General features: G+C 40.3%; 1 protein-coding gene across 11 annotated transcripts in view; it reads right to left on the bottom strand.

Annotated features, from left to right (window-relative positions):
• Positions 1 to 23,366, bottom strand: part of NCOA6 (nuclear receptor coactivator 6) — a 48,361-nt gene that overhangs the window by 10,131 nt on the left and 14,864 nt on the right. For 8 of the 11 annotated variants that reach the window (XM_049816183.1, XM_049816185.1, XM_049816187.1 and 5 more), the window contains 8 exons: positions 21,463 to 21,618; positions 20,752 to 20,874; positions 19,282 to 19,410; positions 16,781 to 17,596; positions 13,785 to 13,931; positions 11,720 to 12,839; positions 4,815 to 4,936; positions 915 to 3,902 (listed from right to left, as the gene is read on the bottom strand). In XM_049816183.1, coding sequence (XP_049672140.1) covers positions 915 to 3,902; positions 4,815 to 4,936; positions 11,720 to 12,839; positions 13,785 to 13,931; positions 16,781 to 17,596; positions 19,282 to 19,410; positions 20,752 to 20,874; positions 21,463 to 21,618 — 5,601 coding nt within the window. Of the gene's footprint in view, positions 1 to 914; positions 3,903 to 4,814; positions 4,937 to 11,719; positions 12,840 to 13,784; positions 13,932 to 16,780; positions 17,597 to 17,693; positions 17,755 to 18,891; positions 18,983 to 19,281; positions 19,411 to 20,751; positions 20,875 to 21,462; positions 21,619 to 23,366 lie in introns of those variants that run through there. The other 3 variants (XM_049816190.1, XM_049816193.1, XM_049816192.1) reach the window with 3 other exon arrangements.

The following is a 23,366-nucleotide window of genomic DNA, read 5'->3' as shown; positions in this document are numbered from 1 at the left end:
ATACAGCTACAACAACCTAATAGCCACAGGGAAATTCACATTCAAGCTGAACTTCTCAGTTCCACTGACTTCTGTGGATTTTATCTTCCATGATTTTATCTTTTGTGTCTAAACTCATGATGTAAATAAAGCACAATGGATATTCAGAGAGCTTACTTCAAGAATGATGGTTTATTTCCACACCATTTTCAATAGATTATAAACAGCATCAAGAAATAGCAGCAATGTCATAAATAAAGTCTGTCAGATGCTCAAATTAAAATGGTAAAGGAGAAAACAGTTCAGATGTGAAGGTATTCTATGTTTTTGAATTGGACACAGTTCACTTATAATCACTTTTTCAGGTATTTCTCTGAAATGAGCATTTTAATTCTTCCCTAGACATAAGGGGTTTTGGCATTTCTTTTTCTTCTGGAGGTTGTTCAGCTATTTCCTTAGAGGGTTAAGGTTATTCAAAAAGGGAACTAGTATTATTAAGGATTAACTCAAAATATCATAATTAAGTCAATAAATCGAAATAAGTTACAAAAATGAAAAGTCTGGCAAGACTGAAGCAGAATACCAGTATGTCTAACAGTATAAAAGGCACCTTAAGTACTACTTTTGTCATTACTGATACATCCACGTTTTCTCCTTAATTCTAAGAGTTACATGAAGTCACTTCTCTGTTACTGCATCATATGTTCATGACAAATACCCCATCGAGAGCAGTAAGTGGAAACTGAAATAAAACATCTGAAACGTGAACCTTAGTGAAATACAAGCCTGTGTCACTCGGATATTAGAAACAAAAAAGCAGTTGTCGGCCTTGCCTACAGTGTCTAAATTTTATTATGTTAATGGAAAAAAGCACCTAGGAAGTTAACAAAAGCAATCTTGTTTCTTCTATTTATGCAGGGTAGCACTGGACTTACCTGTACTTTGTAGCAGTTCCTGATGTGCTCCTGCTTTCTCCTCCACCACACCAATCCCAGTTTGCTCAGCTGGTAAACTGCTGTGGTTACTACCATTAGTGCTTGGTGCTGCAGGCGCAGGGTCTGGGACTGCAGGAGTGGTTACAACCGACAGAACGCTCGTAGGAGGAGTGCTTGTTGGTACACTTGGAGATGCAGAGGCAGGAGCAGCAGCCGCAGTGCTGACACTCGAACTGCCAGCCCCAGAAGTGCTCTGTTTTATAAGACTGGGTGCTGGAGGTGTCACAGTTTTATTATCTAGTTCTGCTGGTGATTGCTCTGTTCCCAAACTATTTGGGACTGACATTTCTAGTCCCTGACCTTCTGCTTCTCCATCCAAAGCATATTGCTCTTCCCCTTTCTCAAGGGAGCCAGTGACTTTCTTGCACGCTTTAGTCAGCAAGAGTTGGCCAATCTTGTCTACTTTTCCCTTTCCTTTACTCGAAGAAACAGGACTTCGTCTGTTCCCAGATCCTGGACTACTTGTAAGAAGAGGTGAAACCACAGGTCCAGACTGCATTGCTGTAACAGAGCACTGGTCGCTTGACCCACCACTTTGAGAAGTGGTCTCCTCTGGGCTGAAGTCTTTGACTTGCTGAGCAGGAGGATGTGAAGGAACATTGGAAGAAACTGTAGCAGGAGAAGACAGCTGAACAGGAGGTGCCAAGGGATTAAGAACCAGTGGCCTGCTGGTGGGAATACTAGAAACAGGACTGCTGGATGATGTGCTGGGAGGAGCGGGGCCAGAGAACTTTATATTCTGCGGTATATGCAAAGGACCAACAACCGCAACTGACTGAGGCATTAGACTGGAGTTAGAAGTCATCGGGGCTGCTGGAATCGTACTTGATTGAGAGCCCTTCATAACTTGAATTATTGACGACGAGTTTATAAAAACAGGTGTAATGAACTGTGGCCGGGAGTTAGACTGAACTGCTGACTGTCCCTCAGAAACCATAACTTTGCTCCCTACGTTGGGCATTGTGACAACAGTCGACACCAACGCAGGTTGCAAGTGAGATGGCAACGGTGCTGATGTATTAGCAGAAGATGTAATAGGGTTTGAAGTTACAAAAACTGTTATCTGGTTGGGGGGTAAAGAACCTGAAATAGAAGAGCTGACAGGCCTTTGCATTACTGGAGGAACACTCTGTGCAACATTTGAGTTCATTTCTCCCAGTTCCTGGTGCCCTGGATTTGAACAGGGCTCATTATTTTGAGGCAAGCTAAGTGAATTAGATGGCTCTTTGCTCAAGGATGAATCTTGTAGTGGAGGAATGACAGCTATCTTCTTTAGCTCCTCACCAGCAGTGACTATCGGTGCCATTTCAAGACCAGTCAGCCCAGGGGGCTTAATGGTTACATTAGGAGCTCCAGAATTATCAAGAAGTTGACTTAAAGAAGTTGGTGCCTCCCTCATAGCTGCAGATACCATGGTTTTACTTTCCTCCATGACTGGAAGCTTACTGGTGTCTAAGGCTTGCCCATCTTTTTTTGACTGTTCTTCTGAAACCAACATTTTCATTTCTGGAGTAGGGATACCTTTTAGTTCAATACTTGGCTGGTCTTTGTTACCTTGGACACCTTGTGCACTTTGACACTCATTGTCTTGAGGCACACTAAGGCTCTCTTTATTGTCTTCAGGAATACCAGTCATAGCAGGTGCAGAAATAGCAGGATTCTGATTACTTAGCATGTTATTATTTTGAAAACTTGTCGTCACAGGTGTCGGCAAAGAAGAGGGACCAGCCATCATATTTCTTTGTAATTCCATGTTCTGCAAGAGAGATGGGTTCTGCTGAGTTGTCAATGATAATTTAGCTGCTTTCGAATTCTGTCTGCCAGGGCTTGGTGTAGTTTTCCTACTGGATCCAGGACTAGACCTTCGACTATTGCTTGGACTTGCTCTCTTTGTTCCTCCAGTGTTGGTCTGTTTTCCTGAATTAATGACCACACCTTCCAATTTGTGTGACTGTGGAGCAGCAAAACTAGACTGATTGTTAATTGTGAGATTTGATGGGGCTTGTCCAATGGCCTTCAAAGTAGTGGGATTAAGACCCTGCTGGTCAAATCCTCTACTGAGATTAGGCCTGGGAGGTAAAGGAATATTAATCTGGGGAGGGAACAGACCAGCTATAGAAGCATTGAGTCTCTCTGGAGACAAGCTAATTTCTGATGGTTCTGTGCTAGGTGGACGGTTATTAGGAGTCTGAGGATAGTATGGCCTTGGGCTTGCTCTGTTTGGGGTTTTAGGCCTTGAAGTTTGTGATGGGGTGGCAACATTTGGAAAATGGTGTGTAAGAGCACTAGGCAGAGAATTAGACTGCTGCTGGGGACTTGCACCTTGTGCAGTTGAAAGTGGAGACGGTCCAGGTTTGGGTCCCGTCATCATTAATTGGTTCTGTGAAACTACTAAATGAGATGTCATATTATTCTGAGCTACTGATGCTGGGGGGCCTTCAGCTCCACCTCCTTCTGGAAGGGAGGATACTGATGAAACCTCTCCAAGGGGTGAGCTGGAAGGATTCTGTACATTATCTTGATAAACCATTTTTCTTGCATTATTTCCCAGAGGAGGATTGCCTGGCAAGGAAATTCTTTGTTTATCAGGAGATGGAGGCACTGATCCAGGACCTTGGAGGTTAACCATTACTGGCATGTTACTGCTTTGCTGCATTGGCATTCGTTGAGCATCTGGATTCAGAGGCCCTCTTGGTGGGTGAACTCCTTGTGGTACAGGAAGCCTGACCGTTTTGGGATCCTGCTGCATCATAAGCATCATCATCATCTGCTGCTGTTGCTGTGGTGTTTGTGGTGGTGCCTGGGCTTGCTGTGGTGGTGGCTGTGGTGGCTGCTGCTGCTGCTGCTGCTGTGGCTGCTGTGTATGTGGCATGAGTTGAGGTGGCATCTGCTGAAGTGGTCTTTGTTCCACCGGCTGAGATGGATAACCTAAGATGACAAGATGATACATTCATTAAAACCAAACAAAGATCAGAGAAAGCAGAATTCCTGTAACAAACAGGATCAGACAGATAGAAAGTATAGCCAGGAACCTGTTTATCTTATGGAAGAGCCACATTAATGAAACAGGCTTTACAAATAAGGACAAAGATTTTACTTAATTCTTAAAAATATTTTTACTTAATGTGTGAATGACTTGCATAACACTTAATTGGAGATCTCTTATATCAGCTACGAGCTCCAGATTCACATCACCTGAAAAGTCTCTGCAGCTGTCCATGGGCTTACTTTCACTTACAAATGCAGAGTTGGACTTTCACTAATTATCATTCCTTAAAACAAACTAAAAATTTGACCGGCCCTGTGGGACATGGACTAGCATACCTGTTACAGGTCTGACATTTTCTAGTGTACAAAGCAGAATCTGTCATGTATTACCTGGCCAAAAACGGTGCTAAGAATCACCCGTCTGGCTCATAATATAAATTCCTTTGCGGACATTGGATTTAATCCTCCCTACATGCAAAGGATAATTCCAACTGCAACCTCTATTTCTTAACTCTAAAAAATCAGCCACTGGTTAATGCTAAATTTTTTAAGGCATCAGTCTGTGCTACAGCTAGAAATACAGAAATTTTTACCAATTATGTTATTGCTGAATAACTCTACAGTATTGACTATGATATCTGCAGGATGATACATGAGAATGTGGCCACCTCTTCATTTTGAGCTAATTCAAAGAAAACAGTTAAACAATGGTACCAATTAGTTACTAGGAAGAAAAAAAAGCTTTGGACTTGAATATGTGATAATACAAATAAAATAGAACGGTCACAAAGATCAGTTGAAAGCTCTCCTATAGTTATTACATTCAGATAATACACAGAAAAATCCTACTACCTGGTGGCCTACTTGCAAAATCTGAAAGTTTAGGGCCTGAATTATCTAAATTCATTCCCTGTTCTCCAGACATCGATGACTGATCACTCTCCTCCAGGCCAGCTGGACGTGGTTCTGAAGAACTGAAAGAAAAATAATTGCAGTTAAGATCCAGCCCTCACATCAGCGTTTGACTTCTGCTTTCATAACCAAGTACTCAAGTAATTAATTCCTAGCATTTTTCACAGACCAGCAAGTAACTCATTAAAATGCACTGCTACCTCTGGCATAACATGACAAATGTGAACACAGAGCCTACGTCTGCTGACAGTCACTCCTGTGCCTTAAATACTACCGAAAAGAAAACAAGTTGCCTGGTGCTCTATTGATCTTAAACATTTCTTTCCTTTGTTTCTACCTTGAATCTGAGTTTTATAACCAAGAGAATGCCAATGGATATTCCAAATGATATAGATATATATATTTAAAATAAACAGGCTTCTCTCCAATACTGCTGTGACATCTGTATAGATAAGTAAGTATCACAGGTAGATGCACAGGAATTTATTTTAATGGTAGCACCATTTTTTCCAGTACTGTACCCAGAAGTGACTAGCTCAGGGTATCAGAGACCTCTGTTAACATCACATCAAAACCACACTGATGTGTCAGACATTTTAAGTCACCCACCAGAGCAGAGACCTCTGTGGGATACTTGAGGCTCTATAAGTGATCACAGCATGGTTTGGGTTGGAAGGGACCTTAAAGATCCTCTAGTTCCAACTCACCTGCCATGGGCAGGGACACCTTCCACTAGACCAGGTTGCTCAAAGCCCCATCCAGCCTGGCCTTGAACACTTCCAGGGATGGGGCATCCACAACCTCTCGGGGCAACTTGGTCCACTGCCTCACCACCCTCATGGTAAAGAATTTCTTCCTAATGTCTAATCTAAATCTACCCTCTTTCAGTTAAAAACCATTACCCCTCATCCTATCACTACATTCCCTGATAAAGACTCCCTTCCCATCTTTCCTGTAGGCCTCCTTTCGGTACTGGAAAGCTGCTGTAAGGTCTCCCCACAGCCTCCTCTTCTCCAGGCTGAACAACCCCAACTCTGTCAGCCTGTCCTCATACGGGAGGTGCTCCAGCCCTCTGGTCATCTTCATGGCCTCCTCTGGACCTGCTCAAGCAGGTCCATGTCTTCCTTATCTTGGGGACCCCAGAGTTGGATGCAGTACTGCAGGTGGGGTCTCACCAGAGCGTAGTAGAGGGGCAGAATCCCCTCCCTTGACCTGCTGGCCGTGCTTCGTTTGATACAGGCCGGGATACAGTTGGCCTTCTGGGCTGTTAAGTGCACACTGCCAGCTCAATATTCAGTTTTTCACCCACCAGTACCCCTAAGTCTTTCTCCAGGGGTACTTCATGCTCCAGGAGACTCTCTAGGACCATTTAAAATTGTTCAGATTGAACACCTAATACTTCCATTGAATCAAGACAGCTTTTGCAGACTTAGAAAAAACAAGTTTCCATAGCTATCAATATATATGGTCAGAGGATGTAAGATAAAGACGGATGAAGAGTAAAAGACCTTAACTGCTTATCAGCTTCATGAATATATGAAGGCTGTTGGGAGATCTACATAGTAAAAGCTCCAAGTTAAAATTAAGGACATCAAAATAAGCCCACTGCCAACAAACAGAGACAGAATAAAGCAGAAATTCCAAGGACAAAAGAAATTTTCAGCAAAATAAGAATTTGAAGTATGTAAAGGTGGAGAGATCTACCTTATTTAATTTTACTTGAGAGTAACAGTTTCTAGCAACTGTACAGCTGACATGGAGAGACCCAGGCCTGTCCTAATGTGCTATTAAGTACCCAACCAATGTTCAAAAAGGAGTGTATGACTTGAAAGTCCCTGCACTTTCACCAGTCAAAACTAGGGAGAACATAAGCCAAGAGAGAAGAAAGGTAAGAAATGGGGCAAACAACAGAACCGTTCCAAGCACTGCTGCTGAGCGGACAAGTATTGTCAAAGAAAGTAGTTAAGAGTTATACCTTTTGTCTAATCCAGCACACCACCAATTTTTGTGATGCAATTGTTGTAGGCTTACATGCCTCCACCAATAAATTTGATGAAAATTGGCAAAATACATACACGTGCCCAAGAAGCATTGTATTAGCAGCCACAAATGAACAAAAATTCTGGCAGCAGTATCACCCGGAGGAGCTGCAGCCTTTGATGTAGGTGCCAGCAAATAACTGGAATAACTGCCTAAAATTGTGAATACAATCTTAAATTTGTAATTTTGCCATTTATTATTTCTTTATAATGGTGGGAGATTAAAAATGCTACAGTTAAAGATTAGATAAAAGCCAATGCAGAGCATCACTGCAAACAGGCTTAACCTAGAAAACAATCATGGTGCAAAATTGATGTTAGAAAACATCTCCTGCCAGATGGGTCTAATCGGGCAAGATGTACAAACCTTGCAAAACAGACATGAGTTTTGTTTGCTAGGAAAGAAGAGCAGTTATTACAGGAAAGACTGCTATGGTAATCGCTGGAAAACTTAAACATAACTTGAATTTTGAAGGTAGCTGAAATTCACTGGGCATATTTAGCAACCACCACCCATCAAAAAAACCCAAATTCTGAATACGAATAACAAGCAAGATGAGAAGTTTGTGTGAGGGGGACAAATATTCTGTATTTTTTTTCTTTCCTTTTTTTCTGGATGTAAAAAAAACCCAAAAACAAACCACCAAACCAAAATATCAACTGCACATTACGTACAGTATGGATTGTCATAAGTGAACCCCCTTTGCTCCACCAGCTGCATTCTCAAGCACATTCTTCAGATACAAAATCCCTTGTCAGAGTGGAGAGAGAACTCCAGAAGACAAAAAATAGCCAAAACACCCCCTCTCCAACCCCCCAAAGGACTGCAGATGCTGAAATAAGGTGTGCAAAAATAAAATTACAGTACACATGCAAGCAGAACCAGCCCTGCCGACACAGTACAATGCTCTGCAACAACTGCTGCTTTTATAGAAAGGCACTTGTCCTCTGATGCTAAATGAGTTTCATTTCCCATGTGTACAGGGGTACTGTCACCTCCAGACCTGGAGTTAAAAGCTCTCTAAATCTGGCTGAGAAAGATTGCTTTGTCTTGCAGTGTTGTTCACCAGCTGCACATCACACTTCACACTGGATACTGCAAATCCGAATGCCAGCAGTGATTTCACCAAGTGTATTATTTCTGCTCTAGAAGTACATGATGTTTACCGCCTGCGCACAGGGGAACATTAAACAACTGTTTGTGCATTAGTTAGAATTAACTAACATATTTTATCTACAATCACATTTCCTCTAGCATCTTTTTCTCAGTTTACACCCCCTTACCTACAGTCTTCAGGTTCAGAAAACAGATGCACTTTTAAACAACCTACTTTTCCAAAATGTCTTGGTTTTCATTCCAATACTAAGTTCCTCAATTAAGCAAACCCTTAAAACTATTTTAGACTCAGATGAATAAACTCTTTCAATAGCTACATACATTCCAATATGGCTCAGTCTACAAACCATATTTGCTAAAGGTACTTTTGTTATTATATTATTACATCTCAGAAATTATTTCTAAGAAAAAACCCAGAATCATCTGGAGCATGTCTATCAAATTAGCTGCATTTCTACATAAGGTTTGCTGCTCTGAATTCTAAAATTTCTAAGGAAGAATGACAGAGAAGAAGCTGAGGTGAAAAGCATCCTGTTTGCTTCTGACGCAGAAGAAAGTGATCCAAATCAAATTTAAAAGAATCAGCAGTTCCAAGAGAGGAAAACGCTGAGCTTGCCTAACAATGCTAGGGATGCCAAGAGCAAATGAGGCAGGAAGGTACTGCAGCCAGTTTTCATAGCAGTCACCCTCCTTTTGCTGGAGTATAATCTCAAAAAATATTTTTAAGGATAGCTCCCTTCTTAATGCTCCTGCAAGAATAAAGTGATTAATATACAGCCCATTAAGAAACAAAATGCTAATCCATATCAGGTGCCAAAACAGCATTCTGCAGGTAGCAATTGCAAGAGAATGCTCACTGAAAATTTAAGTGATAGAGTAAGTACAAAGTGGTATTTCCTTTGTTAAGTATGCCAAAATCTGATTAAAAGCCTGGTTTAAGAGTTAGGAATTCTTTTTGAGTTGTCATAGCTCAATAGAAAAGCTGTAATTTAGGCTTCTTTTGTTGTGAAAACTTTTTAATGAACAAATAGTCTTGTGGGGCTTTGTAAGCTCAGAGGAGAGCTTTATATATCTGTTTCTTGATATTCCCAGGCCACACTGAAGCTGGGTGATCATCAGTAAGACCAATGAAAACAAAATCCTAACAAGGCTTTTCTTTAACGGATTTTCTCTTCAGAAGAGAGTGCTCCCTCTGAATCCTCTGTCATTTCCATGGCAAGACAGTTCACTACCGTAGTAGTTACTATTATTTTATTGGAACCTACTTAAAATTGAAACTTTTATTTTTTCTGTCGCATAGCACCAGATCTTTCCTACCTAGAAATACAAGGCCATTTTTGTCTTTGGTTTGGGGCAAAAAAAACCCTACTTTCCATGAAAGATGCAGATGACTAATGGTGATACAAGGTTTGCGTATTTTACTTCACTGCAAATTATCAGCAGTGCCTTCTGGTACTATACAAATTGCTGTTGGGTAGCAGCTATGCAACATGAATGTTTTTGATACAAAGAAAATTAAGACATTGTTATTGTTTGAAAGACATCTGGATATCTTTGAATGTCAGGTGAACAATAAACAGGAAAGAATCTGCTTGAGAGACTCTCTGCAGGATCTAATGTATCAAAAGCAGGAAGATGCACATTCTACCATTATGCTACAACTATTCTTTACAACTGGACCACACAACACTACCTTGTGCAATATACTGTTACAACCTGCTCCTGCCAAATTACTTGCATTTAAGATTTCTGGAATGGCAAAATTAAGACACCTACATGCCCTCATGTATCTCCCTTCCACAGAGCCAAAGACTATCAAAGCTAGAAAGCTCAGCACATCAACACCTATGGCCTTCCCTACAGGCCTGCCCCGCTCCTTGCGGCAGCACTGCAGCTGCATGGATCATGGCTGTCCGCAGCTGCCCACCTGGGCATGAATGATCGCTGTTCTACACATTGCAGAAGCTGATGAGGTTTAACAAGTCAGGCACTGCAAGAGACAAGCTGGTATCTCAGTTTCCAAATCACCCCAACATTGCAGTCTAATCACACAGTGGCCACTTGGTTCTAAGTGAGTTACTTTAACCAGGTTTTCACAGCTGGCCATAGACTGTTTACTCCTTCAGATTTAATCTGAAATCACATGGCCTGTTCTGCAGCAGTGTTGAGCTGATAAGCCATACCAGGACCATATATAATTATATAGCAGGTATTTGGAAGACTTTTTTCAAGGCCTATTATATTAGCATCTTTGCTTTATCTTTGCTATGCAGCATTTCTGCATCTGTAAAATGCATGTAACAGCTCCTGCATTTTATTTTAGTACTAGTTAAACCAATTAACAATTGTCACAGAAGATCACTTGCCATAGATGATGCGAGTTGTTTCAGTCCAGAACTAAAATGTCCATGAGAAAATTAATTCCATTTTCATGAAGGAATATTGACACTGTGCATAAAATGCAGGTTGTGGCTACACACTGAATAACCAAGGGAAAAAATAAAATATCGAACTGTTGCTTAGTACTTGAATGCCATCCACTCTTTGCACTGAACTGGACATCTGTCCCTGGAAAAGGTGGCATAAACTTCAGGTTAAAGACTTGCAATGATTATTCAAAGGATTGGGACTGGTGGAACCAGAGCCACACCAGTAGCTTAATGTGCCTTTACTACCTTTTTGTTTGTTTGTTTAAGAATTTAACTTTGGAATTTCAATATTCTTGGGTTATAATTTTCTGTGCAGAGTTTTTCCATTTTTTCTAAACCAAACTGGAAACAATCCCCAGATGTTCCATCAAATGGATTTCTGTCAATGCCCCTGTGGCTCATCTGCAGCATCAGAATAAATAGATATAGCATATCTGCCTTTACCATTTTAGCTAAATAATGGTACAGCAGCACTAGTCTACCACCCTGTGTTGGTATTAGTAGACTGTCAACAGCAAAAGGTTATAGGACAGCTGGTCAACGAAGAATACGCTGGCCAAAGAGGAATGAAAGGATTCAGCAATATCATATTTCCACTAAACAGGTACATTCATTCATCTCTCAATATTACCCATTTCCCTCTTCCCTCTCAGGAGTTGTGGGGTTTTTTCCATCCTAATCTCTCCTAGGCCAGGAAGACCACCACTGCTTGGGCCTGTTATCCTCATACCCAGGAAGTACCAGATTCTTCCCCCTAAATTCTAGTTGCAGCTTCAACTAAGAGAGAAGTCCAGCTCAATTCCAGGCAGAAACAAATCCAGATATGCATATAATTCAGGAAACAACCCCCAAAAAATCTCTACTGCACATGTGACATGGAGGCTTCTAATTCTTCTCAAAGTACTTCCCAACCTTTGATCATGGCTGTCAGGCTGCTTAAAAAACGCAGCCTCCTCTTCCAAGGGCTGTGGCACCATGTGCCACATTCTACACTTCCTTTACCCAGTAAACATAAGGAACGGTGCCATTAAAATTGGGTTTATAATTGATCTGGGATGTTTGCATAGGTTTTTTTTATTCTTGAATGAACTTTCCAGTGGCAGAGTTGCCAATGGGTTATCATTTAACTCCTGAGAGAAACTGCTAGAATATGAAATAATACAGGTCCTTTCTCACCCCATACTTGCTGAAAAAATATTGACAAGTTGCCTGTGGATCCTCCCCATGCCCCTTATAAAAACAATGTAATATTAAACCTACGTTGTTTGTTCTAGTTGTTGATTATTTTTCTTCTTCCTTGGAGGCTTCTTCTTCTTCGGCTTGTTGGCATTCTGATTATTTTGTTTGTTATTCACACCAAAGTGTCCTGCTGATATATCGCTTTGTAGAAGGTTAACCAAGAGCGGACTTGTGAGCGTAACATCTTTATTGACAGGAAAAACAGGATTCTGCCCACAGGAAATCTGATTCCCATTTGGCGTTCCACTAAACCCTGTACTGAAAGGCAGCCCATGGCCAGAGAAATGACTCCCTGAAGCACTGTTGTTTCCTTGCATTGCTTGCATGTGAGAAGGCACCATGTTTGGCTGCTGCACAGGAACATCCGGTAACATCTGTGTCAAGTTCACATCATTATTTGTTGTAGTAGTAGTATCCCCAAGTTGCTGAGATATGTGAGGACCAGGTCCAGTGGGTCTTAAAACCTGCCCTTGAATTCCCATAACCTGAGAAGGATTACCATTCACAGGGCCTTGCTGTGCCATCATCTGCCCAGTGAACTGCACCATGTTTCCTTGCATGTTTGGGGTTGGTCCTCTCATCAGTTGAGCTGGCCCCGTCATAACATTGGACTGGTTTTGAGTACTAAAAGGCTGTTTATTTCCTTGCATCTGAGTGGTCATCATCTGTTCCATCATTGAGTTTTGCTGCAACAAGACCTGGCCCTGAGGTCCCATCATCTGATTGTGTGTAGACATCATCTGTTGTCCCTGCTGGGGAATCATCTGTTTGGGTGGGGTCATCCTTTGGGGAGAAGGACCAAGATTTTGGTTTTGTGGTGTCACCATCATTTGGCCTTGTGGCATGAGCTGAGTTCGAGAAAGTATCATCTGGTTTTGAGGATTCAGTGATCCCTGAGCCTGAATGTTTACCATCTGTCCTTGAGAGGATACAATTTGCTGATGCATTCCCATAAGCTGAGACTGTGGTCCTTGCTGAGGCTGTCCCTGTATGTTGCCCATGTTAACTTGTGGCACCCCACTAGCACCAGCCTGCTGGTTGTTCATATTTCCATGAAGTCCCATTAGATTGGTCTGCATCATATTTGGTGGGCCATGTGGTGCTTGCATCTGATTTTGAGGAGGTCCAGATCCTTGGCCACCTTAAAAAAAAAAAAAAATTGCCAGTAAGAAACTGATTGGAATGGTATAAGAGTTTTCACAACTTTCAATGTTGAGTAAGTATTCCAAAAGTTTTTTCCTCCCTTTTCAAATGAACTGGAACATCTGACACATTTGCAGTCCTGTGATGCAGTGTTTGATGCTACAGATACATATCAGTTGTCAAAAGAGAACTTCATACTTCTCAAAATAAACACTTAAGACTGGTATTTCCCATGTACCCCACTGCAGAAGACATAAAAAATTTAATTTCAGTTGTTACCTGTACATAAGTTTGAAAATCTTCCATAATATCACCTAACTCAGAGTAATTCCTAACCAAAATAAGATTCAAACCTTGAAGTTATTTTATAACGAGTTAAAAAATAAATACACACAGAGTACTGATGAAATGACATTATCAGGGTACGCATAATCCAGATAAAAGACTAATAATAGAATTGTTAAATGGAGACATTTATGAACTACAGATTTAATTTTTACAGGTCTGACTATAAGCAGACTTCCAAAGCTTTCAAAGGAACTAATAAATTATCTTTTCAAAGCAGAACAAGATTATTTTGTTGTTGTGCTTCTAAGATAATAAGCACAATTTATGGTTTTTTTTCTGGAAAGAAGTTCCTTTTGTATTGTACCATTACCCCTAGCCTCCAAATTTCAGTGACACTTCCATTCCACTTCTTAACAGATACTTCTGGATCCTAGCACCAGAGTCCTAATCAGTAATAGTTGGGTTGTTTGAAAAGCCATGAGCAGCCTCCTGCTTTTCTTCATTTAGCAATACACACAGAATGCCCCTGCAGCCCCAGCTAGTTAACTCCCTATTAGTGACAAGAGTTTAATGTTTTGGTATCTGTGTTACACAAGTAAAGGCGTAATTTTCTACAAAAAATTAAAAACTGAGGAACACCACATCCCAAACAGACCTGTGTGCTGCACATTTTGGCTAGTTTGCAGCTGCGGCGCTCCACTGTTCACCGGTGTTCCTGGAGCTGTGGAAGGCACCTGACCTTGCATGAAGTTCTGGTTAGCCTGGCCTGCAGGGAACCCTGGGGGGAGGCGCTTGGGTATTCCTGAACACAAGGATTTTCTTATTAGTAAGTACGGAAAACAGGACTTAAAAAAAAAAAAGAGAAAAAATCTACAATTGGACTGTGATAGGAAGGATACCTTTGAGTCTGTACTGTCACATTACAAGTTTAGGCAGAAGGTGTTTTTTGCCAATACATGAAACCCACTGAAGACATTTATAGTTCTTATGTGTGCAATAATTCTGCCTAACAAACTACTATGACTCAGTTCAAACTGTAATTTAAATACAAAACTTACCCCACAGAGAAGGCAAAAAGTCCATGTTCGACTTCTTAGAAATTGAAGTAACATAGTTCGCTGTTTTCTTCTCTACTGCATCTCAACTCTAATCAGGCCCTTAACTTACTCCATGCATGCAAACACAAGTAACTTGCATTTGTTACCGTGATGCGCTCCTCTCAACAACTCTCACCATAACACACCAGGTACACGCTCCTTGGCACTGCTGCTGTGTGTACGCACACTCAAAAACCTTCACAAGAGCTGCTCATTCAAGTAACCCTGCTATTTCTACTGTAAGAGCAAGTAATTCTGTCAGGCCCCTATCTGGCACAACGCCCACCCTTTGATGTATCAGAACATCACTGCTGCCCTGGGACAAAGAGCAAAACCTTCCCTCTGTCTACCAATGTGAGCAGCAGCAGCATAAATGGATTTAACAGAACCCACTTCTTTTTAACTCGCTGTCAAATAGACGAAGCCACAGACCTAGAAGCAACCCTGTCCTCCCTTATGTTTCTGACCCACAATATGCAGCCAGAATTTGACTTTGGTTCCTTCTACAGTTACAGCTTTCTTGCACACTTAATTGTATTGCTTGTGTTAATTAATCTGGTCTTATGTTTGTAATTAATATTTCAAGATAATCAAGTTTACAGGTCAAACAACAAAACACATCTGCAAATATGGAACATATACTTCTTGAAACATCACACCACTGGACTCTAGTTTTAGTTCTGCTAAACCTTCAGGAAAGTTTTGCATGTAGGAATACTTGAACTGAGAAAAAAAGAAGTGTTAACTTGGCCTATTCCAAATCTAATATAAATTCTGATTTGCTAAATTAACTAGGCAAAATGGAAAGCGTTTGAATGTATTCATTTACACCAAACTTTTAAATGCAAGATGGCTTAAAATTTGAAAGATCTGTAATTATAACTTGGTTAACATAACACAAGATGGCTCAAAAATTGAAAGATCCATAATTACAATTTAATTAACATATTCATTGCAGCGAGGAACGAGCATGCACAGAAGCCAGGCAAAAATCTCAGCAAGTGGAAGCAACACAGCTTTACTGAAACCAATGGAATCCTGTCTTTTTAAATCAGCTGGGGATATAGCTCACAGCAGGATTACCGACTTTAGCAATAAGGTCGACAGTGAGTCCAAATAATGTATTTTGATAGTTTATTTGGGGTGTCATTTTTAACTCAAAAAAAGCAGGGTTTTGTTGTAGTAGTTTACTTAGGAAGGGGAATACACAGGTTGTACTATCTAGAGCTCATGGCTATGCTACATAGAGGAAATGATTCCTGATAGGGACATATGGCTAATGAGGCAAAACTGTAGGGAAATGTGACTACAATAAATAATAAATATAACGGCTTCCATATGGAGACAAGATAAGCTATATCAAGTACAGGGCACTGGCAGAGCCTAAGAACAGTCTGGAAGAGGAGAACCTTGAAACTGAGAAAATTCATCTGAATTCAAATGAGGCCCACGGTACAAAGAGTGAAAACAAAAAGCTTGTCCAGATCAGCAGACCAAGAAACGGGTATGCCTTACAGCTTTTTGGACAGATTTCAGACATACAATGTGAAAATGCAAGAAACCAGAATATATATATATACACACATATATATCTATCTGTGTGTAGGTGGACAAAGAATATGGCTCATACTTTGTAAGTACAGAAAGAAAATATTTCAAAAGCTTAAGCAAGACCTTGTGTATGGGTATCTGAGAGCAGCCATTCCAGAGAAAGATGAACAAATGAGTGAGCAGAGAGAAGTGCTACAAGTCTGGCACAGAACTACAAAAGAGGAAAAAAACACCAAGGACACAAAAGAGATCTTGAGATTGACAAATGAAATTCATTCACTGTTAGAGAAGAATTCTAGGAGTAGTAAGTAAAAGATGTGAGTGTGGAGGTCCAAGGAGAAAACTAAAGACAACACAGCCAAAGGGGAAATTAAAACACCCCTTGATCTCTTAATTTTAGAATAGGGAGTACAACAGCATGGCAATAATAGCTCTTTCCTCTTTTATATGGGAAGAAACTGATGACAAATAAAGACAGGCTCAAGAAGAGACATCCAAAACTTAGAAAGGAAGATGCAAAATAATGCCTCGTTTCTGTAGTAGAAAACGTAAATAGTGACAGAGGAAGCTGAACAGAGAAATAAAATGTTCATTTGTTCTTATTACACTCACTCTCTCTTTCTCAAAAAAAATCCCCTTCCCAAAGACCAACCCCAAACAAAAAAAAAAACCCCACACCATCTCTGAGTATCCTGAACTTGCTTAAAGGCAACAGAAGAATTGTCAAGAGGATGACTGGCAGTCATAACCAGCAATAGCATACAGCAATTTCTGCAGTGGCCCAGAGTCTACCATTAGGTTATCACTGTGATGCTGCAGGACAGAGATAGGTAGTAGAAATGAAGTGATGCTGATGCTAATTTCACCCATGCCCACTTTATACTCAATCTATGCCTTTATTCTGTCTTTTAAAGGATCTTTTCAAAACTAACAGCAACATTAGTACTAGCCATTTTATATTTCTTTTCTTTTTAAAATAAAAGAAGGTCTCAGTACTTCTTACCTCCTAAACCAGGGTGTAAACCTTGTGGACCTTGGTTTTGCTGCTGCATCACCATGAAGTTGGGGGGTACGTTCCCCTGTTGCACCATAGGATTACGACTAGGAGAACTGACAGGCTGCTGAAATCCCTGGGGAACCGTGCTACTCTGGGGAGGCCTTGGTCCCATCTGCTGCTGCGTCTGGTTAACTGTTGGAGATGATGCAGGAGATCCCTGCTGGAAGGAGGAGGGAGAGGAAGCAGGAGACTTGTTGGTCAGGTGGGGTTGTTGTAGTGGTGTAGGAACCCGTGAGGGCCCTCCCTGAAGGCTTTTCATTTGAGGAGCAGTAAACTGGCCAGGATTGCTCATTTGGGGAAAGTTTGAGTGAGCCTGGGAAGCTTGCTGGCTTCCAAAAGGATATGGAGGTGGAGGATGAGTAGGAGTTTGTACTGTTGCTAGAGATGGTCTTGCTTGAAGTTGCTGCTGCATTTGTCCAGGCAATGGGGCCTTTTTCCAACCCTGGTTTACTGTCAATGTACCCAATGCTCCCTGGGTTGGAGGAGGCTGAAGTGCTCCAGAAGGAAGCTGGTTCCAGCCAGGGGGAACTGGAACCTGTGCTGGTGAAGTAAATGAAGGTCGAATACCCTGCTGTGGCTGCTGATGTGGCTGGGGAGGACGTGTCTGCAACTGCGTCTGCTGCTGTAGCTGCTGAAAGTTGGCTGAGTTCATCTGCCTGTTTACAGGAACTGACTGCATTGAATGGAGCTGGGGAGCTAAAGATCCAGATGGATGATTTTGCTGCTGGATATTTAGCCCAGATAAGAGTGGGTCCATTGCATCTATTAAAATAGCAAAGAAAAGTAAAAAAATAACCTACTGGAGACAAAACCCACCCCAAAACAAGAAAGGGTAAATTGCTTGCTTGCATTTGCTTACTCTGCATAAAAATTCACGCTCCAGTGTTCCAATTTCTCCAACAGACAGAACAGGCAATGCTCTGAAAGTTTTCAAAATGTTTGGGAATCCTGAGAAGCCAAGTCTTATCAATTTATAACCTCTACAATAAAGCACAATAGCTCCACAATGCTTGTTGCTACAGACTAATGTAAGCCTTCTGCATGCTTAGAATAGTAGAATCAGAGAATCTCGAGTTGGAGGGGACCCATAAGGATCATTGAGTCCAACTCCCTGCTCCTCACAGGACTAAAACTAAACCATATGACCATATGACTAAACCTCTGACTGGCTTGGTGCCATGACCGCTTCCCTGGGGAGCCTGTTCCAGGGACCGACCACCCTCTCAGTGAAGAACCTTTTCCTAATGTCCAATCTGAACTTCCCCTGACGCAGCTTCATTCCATTTCCTCGTGTCCTATCGCTGGTCACCGGAGAGAGGAGATCAGCAACCCCCCTCCACTGCCCCCCTTGAGGAAGTTGTAGACTGCAATGAGGGCACCCCTAAGCCTTCTTTTCTCCAAGCTGAACAAGCCAAGTGACCTCAGCCACTCCTCCTAAGTCTTGCCCTTGAGACCTTTCACCATCTTGGTCACCCTCCTCTGGAAACACTCTAGCAGTCTGATGTCTTTTGTGTATTGAGGCGCCCAAAACTGCACCCAGTATACCAGTGCGGTGTAGAGTGGAACAATCACCCCCCTCGACCGGCTAGCAATGCTGTGCCTGATGCACCCTAGGACACAGCTGGCCCTTTTGGCTGCCAGGGCACACCGCTGACTCCCATTCAATTTGCCATCAACCCAAACCCCCCGATCTCTTTCCGCAGGGCTGCTCTCCAGCCTCTCGTCCCCCAGTTTGTATGTATAACCCACTTGTTGGGGCTATTATCCCTATCAGTTAAAAAAAGTGGCATAACAAGAAATTAAGATAGTATCATAAACTAGTATTCCCGGAGTATTTAAAACATTTCTGAAAAATGCTGCCTGTAAGAATAAATACTGCACAGATCTACAGAAATTGGCAAGCACTGCCACCATTTTATGCAGAGACAAGGAATAACCCCCTCTCTTTTTCAGTAGTCCCAAAATGCAAGTAACTTGTACTGGCAGAATTGCAAAGAATAAACTCTAAACATTCACACACACCCAGATCCCCAATCCTTAAACTTCAGTCTACCTACCCCTCCTGAAAAGCAGTTGTGCTCAGTCTGGTGCATTTGCTTCCTACTGGAGACATCTGCCTCATTCAATCACTCCTTCTCTCACCTTTATCTAAACATAAAGCTCAGTCACAACAGTTCTACTGCAAAAATACCACTACTGCTGCTCAACGCATTTGAACAAAATACTAAGCAACCTGGTGACTTATTAGACACCCAAATTATTTGAAAAGTTTTACCAGATTAATTGGGGCAGGGAGGGTTCCACAGAAAGAGTAACTCCCAGAAAGGGCAGGGGAAATACTCCAGGACAATTCTGGAGTACTCTTATGAGTGCACGCTCAAGCCTGTGTGCTGAAGAATAAGAATTCAAGAACTTTTCACGTCAGTACTGTGACTAAATTTTACCACCTGGCTGTGAGGGAGGCCGAGGTGTTCTTGGCTGCAGCTCAGCACTAGCACCACTTGCCACCATAGAGGAAGGCACATTTCCACTCTGGGACATCATGACAGCTGCAGCATTGCTCATTCTTATTAAACCTTAAAAAATAAAAATAAAAATTATCAAGTCTTGTAGTTCATAAAGAAGAATTTTAGATTTTTTTTTACAAGAAAAAAAATTCTATTCGTTAATAAAACATTTCTTTAAACTTTAAGAACTGTTTGTCTGAAATAACCTGAGGACCCATTTCTGTCTGAAGGCTTAGATTCCCTGGTATAAAACAAACAAGTTAAGGTCACGCTGAATCTTTTCCTTTAGCTCCAAACCTTTAAAAAGGTTACAGAAGGAGACATTACTGACTCATTAATTATTTGAGCCTGACTTGCCACTAAAGTCACCAGGTGACAAGATTTTATCAGTTATACATGTACTGTGTTTTTTGCAAAAGCTGATACTAGAAAGTAACTGAGGTGGTATAAGAGAGAAAAATTTCAATGTTTCACTTCAACAGACTGCTATTTTACAAAATGGTTTATATTGTTGACCTGTTGGTTATACTGTTGTTATGTTAATACTGTTTACATTTATAGTGTTGACCTGCAGGTAGGAAATGAAGCTCATGATTGTCACAGTGAAGATTAGAGCAGCCACTTTCAAAGTAAAACCTTCTTTAAATGTTTTAGATTCCTTTTTACGCACAGTGATTAAACTAGTGTTTAATCAGGTTTCTACAGAGGTGAAATGTTCTTTCCATTCCTTCTCATCATCTTACATTAACTCTGACAAAAAAGCTCCCATTTTTTTTAATTGCTTTAAATCCTATTTACTGAGATATTAAAATACATTACATAGTAGCTTTCTTTTAACTCTTCATAAAATCTGACTTTTGTAGTTAGAAATTACTTATTATGTCCACGAAACTTAATTCTCTCTGATCAGATCTCAAAAGTTTATCAGAAAATAAAAACAGAAACTAACAGTGTCCTCCTTCCCATAATCATAATAGATTTAATCTAACATAGTTTATTATTGTACACTGAATAAAGGCTTATGCTCATTTTCATAAAGGTAGCTAAACAGAAAACTGTGATAATTTGTGCACATTTCTAAGTGAATTCACTATTCTAGACTCATCTGCGTTAACAGTCTTTATTTCAAAAAAATCCCACAAAACAACAAACTGCCAAAACCCAAACCCAAGCCACCAAACCCTCAAAAACCCCCAAACCAAACCAATCTGCCCCACCCAAATCACTTCAACTATTTAGTTTACATAATGTGGGACATGGTTTGACAGTACAGAAACAAGAACACACATCAATTAAAATGGCAATAATAATTCTGCAAATAGTTGCTAGAATCAGTGAAATTTTACACTTAGCTTAGTAACAAAGTTCAAAGTGTATAAAGCCAAACAAATAAAAAACGAAGGAATTTACCTTGTCCCCCTTGCATGGGAAACCCCGTTTCCATTCGCACCGAGTTGCTTGCTCCCAGGGGCCCATTGATTCGGACATCTTGGCTTCTGTTTTGAGCTAAAGCTAAATTGATAGCACCTTCCCCTAAAAGTAATGCACAATTTGGGTGAACTGAACGATATACAGCAAAGCAGAATACAGACATTTTCAAAAGGACATTTAAAAGATGTCAAGGAAGGAAGAACAAACTTTACCTATAATGCGCACTTCAGAAGGATAGTTATGCACCGTACTACCCTTATCTTCTGGATTTCAATTTTCAGAAAAACAAACACCATGACAAGCATTAAATGCCCTTGTTTTCATCCTGAGTATGCTCTTGGAAAACTGTCCAGAATACGTATTTTAATTGTGAAATCCACAAACTTGTTCTTAAGAAAGCCTCATATGAAAGAATTAGGGGAAAAAAAAAATTGGGGCACATTTTGCTAGCTAACACTCAAAAAACATTTTTCAGGAGGTTTCCTGATGCTCAGAGGATTTTCAGCTATCATTTTTACTATTAAACCTATTATTGAAAGAATAAAAGTCTTGAGCCACCTTTTCACTGAAGTCATTCTCCAAACTACTAAATTAGAAGTGTTGCAACATTAACCCATTACACAAAATTGCATGTTGAGTACACTTATATTTTAGCTTCATGCCTTTGGAAGCAAAGTAGGTGTGAAATACCTTCAATCTGAACTGAGAGAATTCCCAGGTCACGAAGCTGTTGGTTATTATTCTGAGCCAGAATTCGCAGCCGCTCAGCAGCTTCACGGGGTATATTGAAGGTAACGCGGACACTGTTCCAAGGCTCTATCTTCTGCAGTTTCAACTTGTTGGATTCTTAAACGAAAAATGGTCAGTCAGTGTAAAGGCAGTTTTCAAACATGTATCATGAAATAACTTGGCAAAAAAGCACAGCTGAAAAAAATGAAACAATTATTTGGCTTTGAAAATTATCAAGTGGTTAGACTCAGATACAGGAGATTTCTCCAGCAAAGGCATACAGTGACCGATTCTGCCAAACCACTTCATGTATGTCCCAAAAATTGGCAATATAAAAACTACCCAATTGATAACCAACGCAATAGGCAACACAATCACTTGACAAAACTTGAAATATTCTGTGGATAAACTACTTTGGAAAGATATGAAAATATCTAGTTAAACAGATTTAGTAAATCTGGTAGTGAACCAGATGGATGTGTGAAAAAACTGACTACAAGAACGAAACCCTCATTCTTCAAATATTTGCTCTACAAATGCTTGGGAAACCATCTTTTTAGAACACCAGTGCTAACAGAGTCCTACCAGTATTAATTAATTTCTACCATATTATTTAGGTTTTCTGAATAGGTATGTTCAATCCACTGCAAAAAAAAAACATATTAAAGTCACGCAAAATATTTAGTTGCAGGTTTTCTGAAAACCTATTCTACATACGAGTGTTTCCACATAGGTCAATTGTTTTAAAAGTAACAGGTGGAAATTAGCAAAAAGGTAGAGCTATCTTGGATATATTTATCTGGAGTGGTACCTAAATTATTGCCACAAAAATGCATTTACAGATAATTAAAAGTATATTCCTAATACAGGTTTCTAAGCTTCAAGTTTCTAGCTTTCTGAACAGGAAGTCCCTTTGAAACCAGTAAACATTGGCCCAAATTTTAATCAGCTAGTTCTTCCACTGTAACATCAGATTTACTAAAAGTTTGCTAACTTTTTGATTCTGAAGAACATGTCATTTAAGAATGCCAATAACTCACTCCTATTTAGGAATCTCTTGTCCTTAACTAATTCACCAAGTCCCTCCTGCTGCTACAGTAATGGTATTAAATTCATCCTCTTCCTACTTATAAACACATTTTTGGCTGGAAACATGACAGGAGTAGTTTTAAAACCTCTTTTTGTGGAAGTTTGAACAGTCTTATATTACTGTTATTAATGTTGCAATATTTTACATATAAAAATTGCATTATCAGTTTCAGTATTTCTAGATATTAGTACCCGAGTGTCATCTTTTTCAAATATTGCATCTGCCAAGTCTAAACCAATGTTATTTACTAACTCAACATTCTGAATTTCCTATTTTGCTCTGAATCAGTTTAAATTACTTGTCACATGGATAATTTTCAAATTAATTTGACACTGATTTTAAAAATTTGCCTTCTGCTTTCTCAGCTGAGGTCTCAATCATGTTTATTAATCCTGCCATTAATATTTATAACAAACCAGCATGCAGATGCCTCCGTATAACAAAGGCAACTCCATACAGCTACAGATTGGATTTATTTCCATTCAAAAACTACACAATTCATCTATGGTATTAACACATACCCTTTTACACCAGTAACTATCTGTTAGTTTTATGTCTACTTCCAACTGTTTATAAGATACAGCTCAAAACAGTCGTATTTCTTCATAGCATTTTTGTCTTATCCCAACTTTTTTATCTCCCCGAGAGGTAACAGCAAGGACCCCAGCCAGACCCAAGTGACTACAACTGGACAAAATGGAAAGGAAAGAAAAGAACAAAGTGACAAATTCAGTTTGGTTATTCAGAAGTCATAGGTTATTTTTCTGAAAAGGTA

The sequence above is a fragment of the Accipiter gentilis genome, chromosome 14 (genome assembly GCF_929443795.1).
Source record: "Accipiter gentilis chromosome 14, bAccGen1.1, whole genome shotgun sequence".
NCBI lineage: Eukaryota > Metazoa > Chordata > Aves > Accipitriformes > Accipitridae > Astur > Astur gentilis.
The sequence above is the reverse complement of the archived record's forward strand: the minus strand, read 5'-3'. Positions and strand labels throughout refer to the sequence as shown.